This window comes from Nicotiana tomentosiformis, chromosome 3, assembly GCF_000390325.3.
Source record: "Nicotiana tomentosiformis chromosome 3, ASM39032v3, whole genome shotgun sequence".
NCBI lineage: Eukaryota > Viridiplantae > Streptophyta > Magnoliopsida > Solanales > Solanaceae > Nicotiana > Nicotiana tomentosiformis.
The window spans coordinates 4,929,641-4,943,617 of record NC_090814.1 but is presented as its reverse complement, the minus strand read 5'-3'; the positions used below and the strand labels follow the sequence as shown (position 1 = coordinate 4,943,617).

Here is a 13,977-nt window from a genome sequence, read left to right as displayed (position 1 = left end):
CGTAGGGTGTATCGCGTTCGCGAAGGGTAAATTTGGCAAGGCTTCGCTTTCGCAACATTGCCTTCGCGTTTGCGAAGAGCAAAGTTTTGGCAGCACAAAAATGTGCTTCGCGAACGCGAGGCACTGACCGCATTTGCGAAGGGTAAAAATCCCAGAAACAGAACTTAATTTCTGGAAATGGGGTTTCGACCCATTTTCAATTCTTTCCCATTTTTGAGCTCGGGTAAGGCGATTTTTGGGTGATATTTACAGGAAAACATTGGGGTAAGTATTCCTTATCCTATATTGATTATATTTCATGATTTCATACTCATTTATATCATGAATCCGTGAATTTATGGAAGAAAAATCAGTTTTTTATAAAATCTTCCAAAAACGAAAATTTAAGACTTGAAGGTCCATTTGATATCGGAATTGGACAAATTTTGTATGGTTGAACTTGTATCGGAACGGGTGTTCGGATTTCGCAAGTTTTTCGGGGATTTGAGACGTGGGTCCCACTATCGAATATTTTAATGAATTTCGGATTTTTATCCGAAAAATGTGTAAATTCATATGGATTAATTCCTATGATTAGTATTGAATATATTGAATTGTTTGTGAATAGATTTGAAGCTTTCGGAGGTAAATTTAAAAGGAAAGGTTATGGTTGAATAATTGAATGGAATTTGCAAAGCAAGGTAAGTGTCGGGGTTAACCTTGACTTGAGGGAATATGACCCTAAAATTATTTGTTATGTGAATTGCATGAGAACGACGTATAGGCGAGGTGACGAGTGTTTATACGTCGTCAAATTAATTATTTGAATGTTTACTTGAAAAATCATAAATTATTTTTAATAATAAATTAATTATTATAATAATTATTTCTCTCTTATTCTTTGTCAAAGTATTAATTCTTGAATTCCTGCTTTAACTGTTATATGCTATTTGAATTATGTGTTTTAATTGTTATTTCACATTTAGCATATTAAATATTAAACTACCTATTTTCTCCCTGATTTCTATAATGAATTGCTAATTGTCATTGTTTGTTTCATAATTAAATTATAATTATTGTATGCTTGTTGTCTTATGATTTTATATTAATTGTTGCGTTTATTGGGGAATTTCTTCTACGAGAATTGATTGAAATAGAAATATTGGAGGATCGGGTTGCACGCCGTAACGGACTTATTAAAAGTTAATATTGGAGGACCGGGTTGCACGCCACAACAGACTTATTATAAGTTAATATTAGAGGATCGAGTTGCATGCCGCAACAAACTTATTAAAAGTTAATATTGGAGGATCGGATTGCACGCCGCAACAGACTTGTTAAAAAGTTAATATTGGAGGATCGGGTTACACGCCGCAACAGACTTATTAAAAGTCAATATTGGGGGATCGGATTGCACGCCGCAACAGACTTATTTAAAAGTCTATATATATATACTAATTTAACTAAATATATGACAGACTTGATTAAAATGAATATATTGGAGGAGCGGGTTGCACGCCGCAACAGAACCGAAAGTGAATATATTGTGAGAGCGGGTTGCATGCTGCAACAGAATTGGTTGAAATAATAATGGATTATGACTGCTGAGTTGGCTTCAATTATTATAAATGAGTTACCTGATTTATTTCTATTATTTGTTGTTCTTATCAATATTGCGTACAGGTTAATGTAAGTGAACCGCCTTAGCCTCGTCACTACTTCGTCGAGGTTAGGCTCAGCACTTACCAGTAAATGGGGTCGGTTGTACTGATACTACACTCTGCACTTCTTGTGCAGATTTTAGAGTTGGTCCCAGCGGCGTACCATAGACTTGCTCGGATTTCAGCTACCGGAGGAGACTTGAGGTATAACTACATGGCGTCCGCAGTTCTGAAGTCCCCGTCTATTTTACTTTAGCTGTGTGTTTATTTCGAGACAGCTTTATTTTATTCAGACCTTTATTTGTATTTATTCTAGAAGCTCGTGCACTTGTGACACCAATTCTGGGATGGTATTTAAACACCGTTATATTTATGGATTATTTTACTATATTTCAAACTTTGCTTTCGCTGTTGTTTCCTTGATAATTAATAATTGAAAGATTGTTTAAAAATTGGTTAATATTATTGTAGCATTAGCTTCACTAGCAAGTGAAATGTTAGGCGCCATCACCGTCCGAAGGTGGGAATTTCGGGTCGTGACAGTTGGTATCAGAGCACTAGGTTACATAGGTCTTACGAGTCACGAGCAAGCTTAGTAGAGTCTGAAGGATCGGTACGGAGACGTCTGTACTTATCTCTCAGAGGCTATGAAGTTTAGGAACAATATCACTTCTTTCTTATTCTGTCATGCGATTTTATTCCATCATCGATGATTGTACCATTTTACTCTTATTCTCTACCGATGGACAGGGACCAGAACCCCCGGTGGCAACTATGACCAGAGGTAGAGGTCGAGGCCGAGGTCGTGCTAGAGGCCGAGGTAGAGCTCAGTCCAGAGCTCGAGCAGTTGCAGCTGCTGTAGAACCTCAGGTAGACCTTCAGGAGGAGGTCCCAGTTCAGAATGTACCAGTTGGACCAGTTCAGGTCCCGGAAGGATTCATATCCACTCTAGTACTTCAGGACGCTCTAGTCCGTTTGGTAAGTCTTATGAAGGGCGTAGCCCAGAATGGTACATTTCCAGTGGCACCAGCCATCTCACATGCTGGGGGAGGAGCATAAACTCCCACTACTCCCGCTCAGGAGCAGATGGCTCCCCAGAATCAGGCTCCACCAGCCCCGCCAATTGGGGTAGTTCAGCTAGTTGTTGCGGCACAGACCGGTGATAGGCCCGCTATGTCTTTTGTGGCCTTATTGAGACTGGATAAGTTCACTAAGATCTTTTCAGTTCACTTCAGTGGTACACCTTCTGAGGACCCACAAGATTATCTTGAACGCTGCCATGAGGTACTGCGGAACATGGGTATAGTTGAGACCAATGGAGTTGATTTTGCTGTATTCCAGATGACAGGTTCCACCAAGAGGTGGTGGAGAGATTATACATTGACCCGACCAGTCGGATCACCTGCACTTACCTGGGAGCAGTTCTCTCAGCTATTTCTGGAAAAGTTCCTTCCTATCACACTGAGAGAGGAATTCTGCAAGCAATTTGAGCGTCTACAGCAGGGCAGTATGACTATTACTCAGTATGAGTCCCGTTTTGTGGATTTGGCCCGTCATGCTCTCCTTTTACTACCTACGGAGGGAGAGAGAGTGAGGAGGTTTATTGAGGGACTTACTCACCCTATAAGACTTTAGATGGCCAAGGAAACCGGAAGTGAGATTTCCTTTCAGGTGGCTGCTAATGTCGCCAAGAGGATCGAGATGGTTCTTGAATAGGAGAGAGAGCAGAGGTCTGATAAGAGGCCTCGTCAGTTCGGTGGTTTCAGTGGTGCCTCGTCTGGAGGCAGGGGTAATTTTGGTAGGGGTCATCCTCCCAGACCATTTCATTCAGCACTTCATGCATCTCCCGGTGCTTCAGGGAGTCACGGTCCTATTATGCCTTACTCTGGGCAGCTAGTATTCAGTACACATTCAGCTCCTATCAGTGCACCACCACTCCAGAGTTACTACAGTGGTTATCCGGCCCATTTGGGTCAGCTTCAGCTTCAGCAGCCACGACATGAGGATGGGTGTTATGAGTGTGGGAACATTGGTCACATCAGGAGGTATTGCCCTAGATTGGCAAGTAACTGATCTCGACAGAATTCTCGTGCCATCATACCGGCACCGGTTGCTTCACCGCCTGCTCAGCCAGCTAGAGGCAGGGGTCAGGCAGCTAGAGGTGGAGGTCAGTCCATTGGAGGTGGAGGTCAGACCGTTAGAGGTAAAGGCCAGCCAGTTAGAGGCCATCCCAGAGATGCAGTTCAGAGTGGTGGGGCCCATCCCCGATTTTATGCTTTTACAGCTAGGCCTGAGGCCGAGTCATCTGATGATGTGATCACAAGTATTATTCTAGTTTGCCATAAAATGCTTCAGTTCTATTTAATGCAGGATCTACTTATTCCTATGTGTCCTCCTATTTTTCTTCATATTTGGTTGTGCCTTGTGATTCTCTGAGTGCTTCTGTGTGTGTATCTACACCGGTGGGAGACTCTGTTATGTAGATCATGTCTATCGTTCGTGTGTGGTTACTATTGGTAATGTTAAGACTAATGTGGATCTTCTACTTCTTGATATGGTAGATTTTGATGTCATCTTAGGTTTGGATTGGCTGTCTCCTTATCATGCTATATTGGACTGTCATGCCAAGAGAGTGACCCTAGCTATGCCGGGGTTACCTCGGTTAGAGTGGAAAGGAACTCCTGGCCATTCTGCCAGCAGGGTTATTTCTTATATGAAAGCTCGGTGTATGGTAGAGAAAGAGTGTCTAGCCTAATTGGCTTATATTCGCGATTCTAGTGTGAATGTCCCTTCTATGGACTCAGTACCAGTTGTTCATGAATTCTCAGAAGTATTTCCTGCAGATCTGCCGGGGATGCCACCCGACAGAGATATTGACTTCTGTATTGATTTGGCTCCGGGCACCCAGCCCATTTCTATTCCACCATACCGTATGGCCCCGCCAGAGTTGAAAGAATTGAAAGATCAGTTACAAGACTTGCTTGATCATGGATTCATTACACCCAGTGTCTCGCCCTAGGGTGCACCAGTATTATTTGTAAAGAAGAAAGATGGCTCTATGCGGATGTGTATAGATTATCGGCAGTTGAACAAAGCCACTATCAAAAACAAATATCCCCTGCCAAGAATTGATGATTTATTTGATCAGCTTCAGGGTGCCAAGGTATTTTTGAAGATTTATTTGAGATCTGGTTACCATCAGTTGAAGATTAGGGCATCTGATGTCCCCAAGACAGCTTTTCGGACTCGATATGGGTATTACGAGTTCCTAGTGATGTCATTTGGGTTGACAAATGCTCCAGCAACATTTATAGATTTGATGAATCGGGTGTTCAAGCCTTATTTGGACTCTTTTTTGGTTGTATTCATTGATGATATCTTAATTTACTCCAGCAGTCGATAGGAGCATGAGCAGCATCTTCGAAGTGTGCTTCACACTTTGAAGAATAATCAGTTATATGCCAAGTTTTCAAAATGTGAGTTTTGGTTACACTCAGTTGCCTTTTTGGGGCATGTTGTATCGGCAGAAGGCATAAAGGTGGATCCTTACAAGATTGAGGATGTTCAGAATTGGCCTAGACCTACTTCAGTTACAAAGATCCGAAGTTTCCTGGGTTTAGCAGGTTATTATCGTTGGTTTGTGGAAGGGATTTCATCTATAGCAAGCCCATTGACTAGATTGACCCAGAAAGGTGTCCCATTCAGATGGTCAGACGAGTGTGAGATGAGCTTTCAGAAGCTCAAGACCGCTTTGACTACAACGCTAGTGTTGGTATTACCTACAGGTTCAGGATCGTATACAATATATTATGACGCATCTCACATTGGGCTTGGTGTAGTATTAATGCAAGATGGCAAGGTAATTACATATGTGTTGCGGCAGTTGAAAGTCCACGAGAAGAATTATCCTGTTCATGACTTAGAATTGGCAGCCATTGTTCATGCGCTGAAGATTTGGAGGCATTACCTCTACGGTGTCTTGTGTGAGGTATTTACTGATCATCATAGCCTCCAGTATCTATTCAAACAAAAGGATCTTAATTTGAGGCAAAGAAGATGGATGGAGTTGTTGAATGACTATGATATCACCATTTTGAATCACCCCGGAAGGGCCAATGTGGTGGCCGATGCCTTGAGTAGAAAAGCTATGAGTATGGGCAGTCTTGCGTATATTCCGGTTGGTGAGAGGCCATTAGCTGTAGATGTTCAGACTTTGGCTAATCAGTTCGTGAGGTTAGATGTTTCAGAACCCTGTCGGGTTCTAGCTTGCACAGTCGCTCGGTCTTCTTTATATGAGCGCATCAGAGAGAGGCAGTATGATGATCCTCACTTACTTGTCCTTAAGGACATGGTATGGCACGGTGATGCCAAACAGGTTGTTGTGGGGGAAGATGGGGTTCTGCGAATGTAGGGTCGTATTTGTGTGCCTAATATTGATGGGCTTCGTGAGTTAATTCTTGAAGAAGCACACAGTTCCATGTATTCTATTCATCCAGGTACCGCCAAAATGTATCAAGATTTGCGGCAACATTATTGGTGGAGGAGAATGAAAAAGGATATAGTTGCATATGTAGCTCGGTGTCTGAATTGTCAGCAAGTTAAGTACAAGCATCAGAGACCTGGTGGTTTGCTTCAGAAGTTAGAAATTCCTGAGTGGAAGTTGGAGCGTATCACTATGGATTTTGTTGTTGGGCTCCAATGGACTCAGAGAAAATTTGACGCAGTTTGGGTCATTGTGGACAGGTTGACCAAGTCAGCACATTTCATTCCAGTGGAAGTTACCTATTCTTCAGAGAGGTTAGCTGAAATTTACATTCGTGAGATTGTCCGCCTTCACGGTGTGCCCGTGTCTATTATTTCAGATCAAGCAACACAGTTTACCTCACATTTCTGGAGGGTTATACAGCGTGAGTTAGGCATACGGGTGGAGTTGAGTACAGCATTTCATCCACAGACAGATGGACAGTCAGAGCGCACTATTCAGATATTGGAATATATGCTACGTGCTTGTGTTATAGACTTTGGAGGTTCTTGGGATCATTTCTTGCCACTTGCGGAGTTTGCTTATAATAATAGCTACCAGTCGAGCATTCAGATAGATTCATATGAGGCATTATACAGAAGACGATGCTGATCGCCAGTTGGTTGGTTTGAACCTGGAGAGGCTCGGTTGTTGGGTACCGATTTGGTACAGGATGCCTTGGATAAGGTCAAGATTATTCAGGATCGACTTCGTACAGCTCAGTCTAGGCAAAAGAGTTATGCCGACCGTAAAGTTTGTGATATTGCATTCATGGTTGGAGAACGAATATTGTTCCGAGTTTCACCTATGAAGCATGTAATGAGGTTCGGAAAGAAGGGCAAGTTGATCCCTAGGTATATCGGACCCTTTGAAATTCTTGAAAGGGTGGGTGAAGTAGCCTACAGGCTTGCATTACCACCTAGTTTATCAGCGGTTCATCCGGTGTTCCATGTGTCTATGCTCCGAAAATATCATGGTGATCCGTCCCATGTGTTAGATTTCAGCTCAGTCCAATTGGACAAAGATTTGACTTACGAGGAGGAGCCGGTGGCTATTCTAGCACAATAGGTCTGACAGTTGAGGTATAAGAGTTATCCTTCAGTTCGGGTGCAATAGAGAGGTCAGCCGGTAGAGGCATCTACCTGGGAGTTCGAGTAGGACATGCAGAGTAAATATCCACACCTTTTCTCCAGCGCAGATACCTTTTCTAATTCTGTTCGAGGACGAACGTTTGTTTTAGAGGTAGAGAATGTGATGACCCAAAATATCATATTTAAATTTAATAAGTAATTCTGTATTCTAAGACCTCGAAAAGCACCATTTATCATTCCTCGACCTACGTGCGTAATCCGTACAATTTTTCAGAAAGTTTTTATGTGAAAAATGGATTAAAATGTGAATAGAGCTTTAAAACTCAGCTAAGTTGACTTTAGTCAATATTTTGAGCAAACGGACCCGGATCAGTGTTTTGACAATTCCGATAGGTACGTATCGTGATTTGGGACTTGGGCGTATACTCGGAATCGAATTCCGAGGTCCCTAGCTCGAGATATGGAATTTTGATGAAACATTAAAAGCTTGAAAGCTTAATGAGTTTTAAGAAATTACTGATGTTGGATTTATTGACCTCGGGTCCGTATTTTTCTTCCGGAGCCCGATATAGATCAAATATAATATTTATGACTTGTCTGCCAAATTTGGTGAGAATCAGAGTTGATTTGAAGTGATTCGGACGTCCGGTTGTAAAAATATAAGTTTTAAAGTTTTCTTCCTTTGATTTGGTGTCCGATTCGTAGTTCTAGGTGTTATTTTGGCGATTTGATCGCACGAGTAAGTTCGTATAATATTTTAGGACTTGGGTGAATGTTTGGTTTGGAGCCCCGAGGGTTCGGGTTGATTTCGGATGGTTAACGGACCATTTTTGGACTTGGGAAAAACTGCAAAAATCTGCTTCTGGTATCCTTCTTCGCGTTCGCGAGAGGTGGCTCGCGTTCGTGAAGAAGAAACTGGAGGCAGGTGAAATTTACTCTTCGCGTTCGCGAAGAGGGGGATGCGTTCGCGAAGGGAAGAGGATAGTGTTTATCGCGAATGCGTGGATGCGTTCGCATTCGCGTAGAAGGCGAGGCCTGGCCAGGCACTAAACGTTAAAGATTCGCGTTCGCGAAGGGTAAATTTGGCAAGGCTTCGCATTCGCGACATTGCCTTCGCGTTCGCGAAGAGCAAAGTTTTGGCAGAACAAAAATGTGCTTCGCGAACGCGAGGCACTGACCGCGTTCGCGAAGGGTAAAAATCCCAGAAACAGAACTTAAGTTCTCGAAATAGGGTTTCAACCTATTTTCAATTCTTTCCCATTTTTGAGCTCGGGTAAGGCGATTTTTGGGCGATTTTCACTGAAAAACATTGGGGGTAAGTGTTCCTTATCCTATATTGATTATATTTCATGATTTCATACTCATTTATATCATGAATCCGTGAATTTATGGAAGAAAAATAAGATTTTTATAAAATCTTCCAAAAATGAAAATTTAAGATTTGAAGGTCCATTTGATATCGAAAATTGGACAAATTTTGTATGGTTGAACTCGTATCGGAACATGTATTCGTATTTCGTGAGTTTTTTCGGGATTTGAGATGTGGTTCCCACTGACGAATATTTTAATGAATTTCGGGTTTTTATCCGAAAAATGTGTAAATTCATATGGAATTAGTTCCTATGATTAGTATTGAATATATTGAATTGTTTGTGAATAGATTTGAAGCTTTCGAAGGTAAATTTAAAAGGAAAAGTTGTGGTTGAATAATTGATTGGAATTTATAAAGCGAGGTAAGTGTCGCGGTTAACCTTGACTTGAGGGAATAGAACCCTTAAATTATTTGTTATGTGAATTGCATGTGAACAACGTATAGGCGAGGTGACGAGTGTCTACACGTCGTCAAATTAATTGTTTGCCTGTTTTCTTGAAAAATCATAAATTATTTTTAATTATTATAATAATTGTTTCTCTCTTATTCTTTGTCAAAATATTAATTCTTGAATTCATGCATTAACTGTTACATGCTATTTGAATTATGTGTTTTAATTGTTATTTAACATTTAGCATATTAAATATTAAACTGCCTATTTTCTCCCTTATTTCTATAATGAATTGCTAATTGTCATTGTTTGTTTCATAATTAAATTACTTATCCTTTAAAGTAGGTACAGAAGGTTACATTTTCTTAATGTTTTGTTTCCTGTTTATACATAATGGTGGTTTAATCATTTCTTGTTTAGACATTACGTGTTTTATTTTAATAGATGACTATACTATCAACTTTGAAGTTAGCATTTGTCATTTTTAATTCGTAACAGTTTGTATGTTTGTTTCATTTCAGTTTAATGAAATGTTGTAACAATGACTTGTTAAATGACGAAAATGAAGAAGAGGAAACTCAAGAAAATAAGGAACGGATGGCACTATGTCGAATAACATGTAAGAGTATATTGATATATTATGAGAAATACATTTGTAAGGAACCATGTCGTATATCTAAACGCACTGGGAATATATTTATCCAAGAGATATTACATGGAAATGAGACTCGGTGTTATGAAAATTTTAGATTGAGGAAGTCAGTGTTTCTTGATTTAAGCAAAGATCTAACTGATAAATATGGTCTTAAATCCACGCGTGGGATGTCTGTCTATGAAGAGTTAGGGATGTTCTTGATGATTTGTGCACATGGTGCCGGAAATCGATTGGTACAAGAGATTTTTCAACATTCAGGAGAAACAATTCATAGGCATTTTCATAGTGTTCTAAAGGCCATTGGTAAGCTTGCAAGAGACATAATTCAATCACATCCAAGTTATAATGATGGTGCAGGAGATCACAAGCCATGTAATCAACGATATCTCCCTTTCTTTAAAGTAAGTGACATACTTAATAATTATATTATTATATTATTATATTTTTACATTTTAACTCAAAAAATTACCTAGTGTAAACTTATATTTAGTTTATGCATGTATATATTTTTAGGATTGTATTGGAGCACTTGATGGCACACATGTGAAAGCAAGATTGCCTCAAGGTCAAGAGATACCATATATTGGGCGTAAAAGTTATCCTACTCAAAATATTCTTGCTGTTGTCGACTTTAATATGTGTTTTACATTTGCATGGGTTGGGTGAGAAGGAGCAGCTCATGATAACCGTATATTTGGTGAGGCACTTCGTAGACCTGAACTGAATTTTTCATATCCATCCGGGGACAAATATTATCTTGTTGATGCAGGATATTCACACATAAAGGGATATATGGCTCCATATAAAGGGGATAATGTGAGATACCATCTTGCAGAATTTCGTCGAGGTGCGACACGACAATTGCGAGCACCAAATGGACATAAAGAAATGTTCAATTATTTGCATTCTTCTTGTAACGGTATTGATCGACAATATTGTTAATTATTATAAGAAGTTCTAAAACAGACTCTATTAGTTTCTTTTACGCCCTAACTCTTGCAGTTATACTTCCTTTAAGTAAGCGGTACCTGTGGATTCAGTGAAATTATGTAGGCTCCTTTACCATCTTTGCATGTCAATTTTTACTACTGTTACACAATTTTAACTTCTAATAACATTTCTTTATTAGTACTAATGCTATATCATTAATTCTTGTACAGAAGTTCTTTGACAGAGATGTTGCCAATGTTTATGTGCTGTGGTGGAAGTATTGCAACCGAAGATTGATCTATCAAGAAATTCGAGAATTACCTTTACCTTCTCGCCATCTACCTTTTAAATCTTGATGGTGATTTTTTAATTTTATTAGATGGATTTAATATTTTTCTCTTTTCTTGAGTAGATCAACCTTCGTTTACAATATCTCCTTCGCGACGATACCTAGGAGTATTAATCGACAATAACGTTAATTATTGTAAAAAGTTCATTACAGACTCTATTAATTTTATACACCCTAACTCTTGCAGTTATAATTCCTTTACATCAGCAGTACATGTGGATTCACCGAAATTATGTAGGCTCCTTTGCTATCTTTGCATGCAAAAAAGTCAATTTTTACTGTTGTTATACATTTACGCAGAAATCATAAAATCCTTTTAACAATTTTAACTTCTAACAATATTTCTTTATTAGTACTAATGCTATATCATTAATTTTTGTACAAAAGTTCTTTGACAGAGATTTAGTTGATTTTCTGCTCCAACTCATATTGCCTCTTAAGCTCTACATTCTCGATTTCTTCGCATCAACGGAACCTTGATGCGAATTCAACAAAAATTTCCGTGTCTCCTTTTCCATGTTTTGCATTCAAAAAAATTTCAAATGCAGACACGTGTATAACGTATGTTTACGTGTATATATATATTTGTATTAATTCATACCAAAATATTTTATATACTTATTAATTATGAGACTAGAGAATTAATTTTTTTTTTTATAGCTATCGGGTCAAATACTAAGTTAGTAAAAAAATTTTTATGATAATATATAAGATAGAATATTATAATTAGGCATACTAGTAAGCAATATAATAATATTAATAATAATATAAATAAAGTAGTGGGCTCAAGCCCACATCTGTTGTACCACACGTTTAGGACTTAAAAGTTTAAAGTGGGGCAAACTTTGATTCCTTTATTCACGAGGAGATAACAAATTACAGTGAGATTAATATAGGGCACTGTGACGGCAAAACAGAAGGAACGAGTAATAGGGATTGACTGCTCTTTATTTTGGATAGCTTTTCACTGGAATTTTGTGGAGAAAAAGGCTATATAATCAGGTATTTTGATCAACTTTCGTACAATGATATACATGATATTGAATTTGCAGTGAAGTATTAGTTATGTTTTTGTAAAGTAGGCTAATGATTAGGAGGAGACAAAGGAATAATTGAGCATGGCAGACATAATCATGAAGCATTGGGAATGAATTTTAATTTAATAAAAGAAATCTTACCCTTCAATATGGACAAAACCAGTTAGGATTGTTTTGGATCTTAATATTAGAATATTACATATATAGGGAATTAGTTATGGACCTTTGCACACATATGTAGAATGACAGGTTATGATTTATGTTTTTCTTTTGTAATAGCTACGTAGTGATTGAAAATATAATGAGTAGTGATAAGTTTTCAAAATCAGGTCTAAGGTTGGAGTGAGAATTTATCCGTAAGGTGTATCTAGGACCTATTTGAATGTTAATATTAAAGCCACTGTTCCGATTTTTATTGTTATGTATAGAAAGATTTTGATTGTAACCCGGGGTTATGACAGTTTAGATTGGGATAATGGGATACATTACTATTAAGGTGTAAAAGAAAAATATAAAGCTATAACTCTAAGCTTGAAAGTTAGGGACATAGAGATTTGATCCCGACTAATATAACTGATATTGTTAATAATATTTTGTATAGATTGAGGTTATTGGAGGCCGTTTAGTTTAGTTGGTGTTCTAAAAGTCGCGAGGTTGGAAAATTTTCTGTTATCGAGATAAGCGAGACTTTAAGCTTTAATGCTTGCTTTTTCAAAACTCGTTTTGAAAAAAAATGTTTTGTCTGCCTAGTCCATGTGTTGGGACGAGCGTGCGCTTGGCAGAATCGGTGGTGTTTGACCAACCGCAAATATATATTATTTTGTAAAAAGCTAAAACTATTTAATAAGTGATTTGTGATGTGGTGTGATGTGGCGTAGCCTCGTGCTATGGCGTTGGGGTGTTAGAAATTATTTTTTTGCTGCCGTAATATATTTGGGGCATTGTGTATGTTGCCGTGATAGATTTGGGACATTGTGTATGCCGCCGTAATATATTTGGGGCATTGTGTATGCCGCTGTGATAGAGTTGGGGCATTGTGTATGCCGCCATAATAGATTTGGGGCATTGTGTATGCTGCCGTGGACTTGTCGGAGTATTTGGTTAATTTCCTGTACTGTCGTTAATGACAAGTCCTTAGTGTAGATTGAGTTGAGATATATATAGTGTTGTTGTTGAATAATTTTTTGGGCCTTATAGAGTAATTATATGGTGAAAGAATTTCTGTGCATATTATTTCTGTGCTTGTTGTGTGTTTGTATTTTCTAACACTTATTCCAGGTGTATTTAAAGTGGCGGGTCAAGGATCTTACTAGGTTATATTTACATATAACTCACTTCTTACCTGCATGTCTATGCAGATACTATTGATGAAAACAGAGCTAGTAACTAACGAGTTCGCTAGAGTTGATTCAGTTATTTAGGTGAGCCGCCGCATTATTCGTGGAGGCTGCCAAAAGAGTCTTTATTATTTATCCATACAATGTCTTTTGCAATTCTCTTAGATGCTCCATGGCCTAGTGTGGAATTTGGACTAGAGTTTCGGTATTATATTTCGAGATATTAATTGTTCGTAATGGTTATCAGTTTATGTGGATACTTATTTAATTAATCAAATGTTGTAAATTAATAGCTAAGGTATGAAAGTATAGTTCGCCTAGCGGGTGGTGTTAGCTAGGTGCCAGTCACGTCTAAGGAATAGTTTGGGACGTGACATTACGCATTTACATAAATCCAGTAACTTTGCCAAAACCTTATGGAGTATATATTAAAATGTTACTAAATGTCTGTAAATATTTAATTAAGAGGTCAATTATCAGGGAAATTTTTTCATGTTTACGTATGAATTCATAAAAAATTCCAGAATTTACAATAATTAAAATAATGACATATTCTACAACATAAACATAATAAATGTATAAAATATATACTCTAAAATACGGCAAAGTACCTATAAAAAAGGAATCTAATTTTGAAACGTATCCATAATTAG

The 13,977-nt window shown here is 38.3% G+C and overlaps 1 protein-coding gene and 1 long non-coding RNA gene across 2 annotated transcripts; both read left to right on the top strand.

Annotated features, from left to right (window-relative positions):
* The first annotated feature begins 9,541 nt into the window (after positions 1-9,541).
* LOC138907289 (uncharacterized) lies at positions 9,542-10,957 on the top strand. The gene is made up of 4 exons (XM_070197882.1): positions 9,542-10,072; positions 10,185-10,236; positions 10,342-10,487; positions 10,832-10,957. Exons 1-4 carry the CDS (start codon positions 9,542-9,544, stop codon positions 10,955-10,957), a joined length of 855 nt encoding a protein of 284 aa, XP_070053983.1.
* An 868-nt stretch (positions 10,958-11,825) lies between these two features.
* LOC138908700 (uncharacterized) lies at positions 11,826-13,630 on the top strand. The gene is made up of 2 exons (XR_011415103.1): positions 11,826-11,952; positions 13,346-13,630. It is a non-coding gene; the product is annotated as an uncharacterized lncRNA (long non-coding RNA).
* The last annotated feature ends 347 nt before the right edge of the window (positions 13,631-13,977 follow it).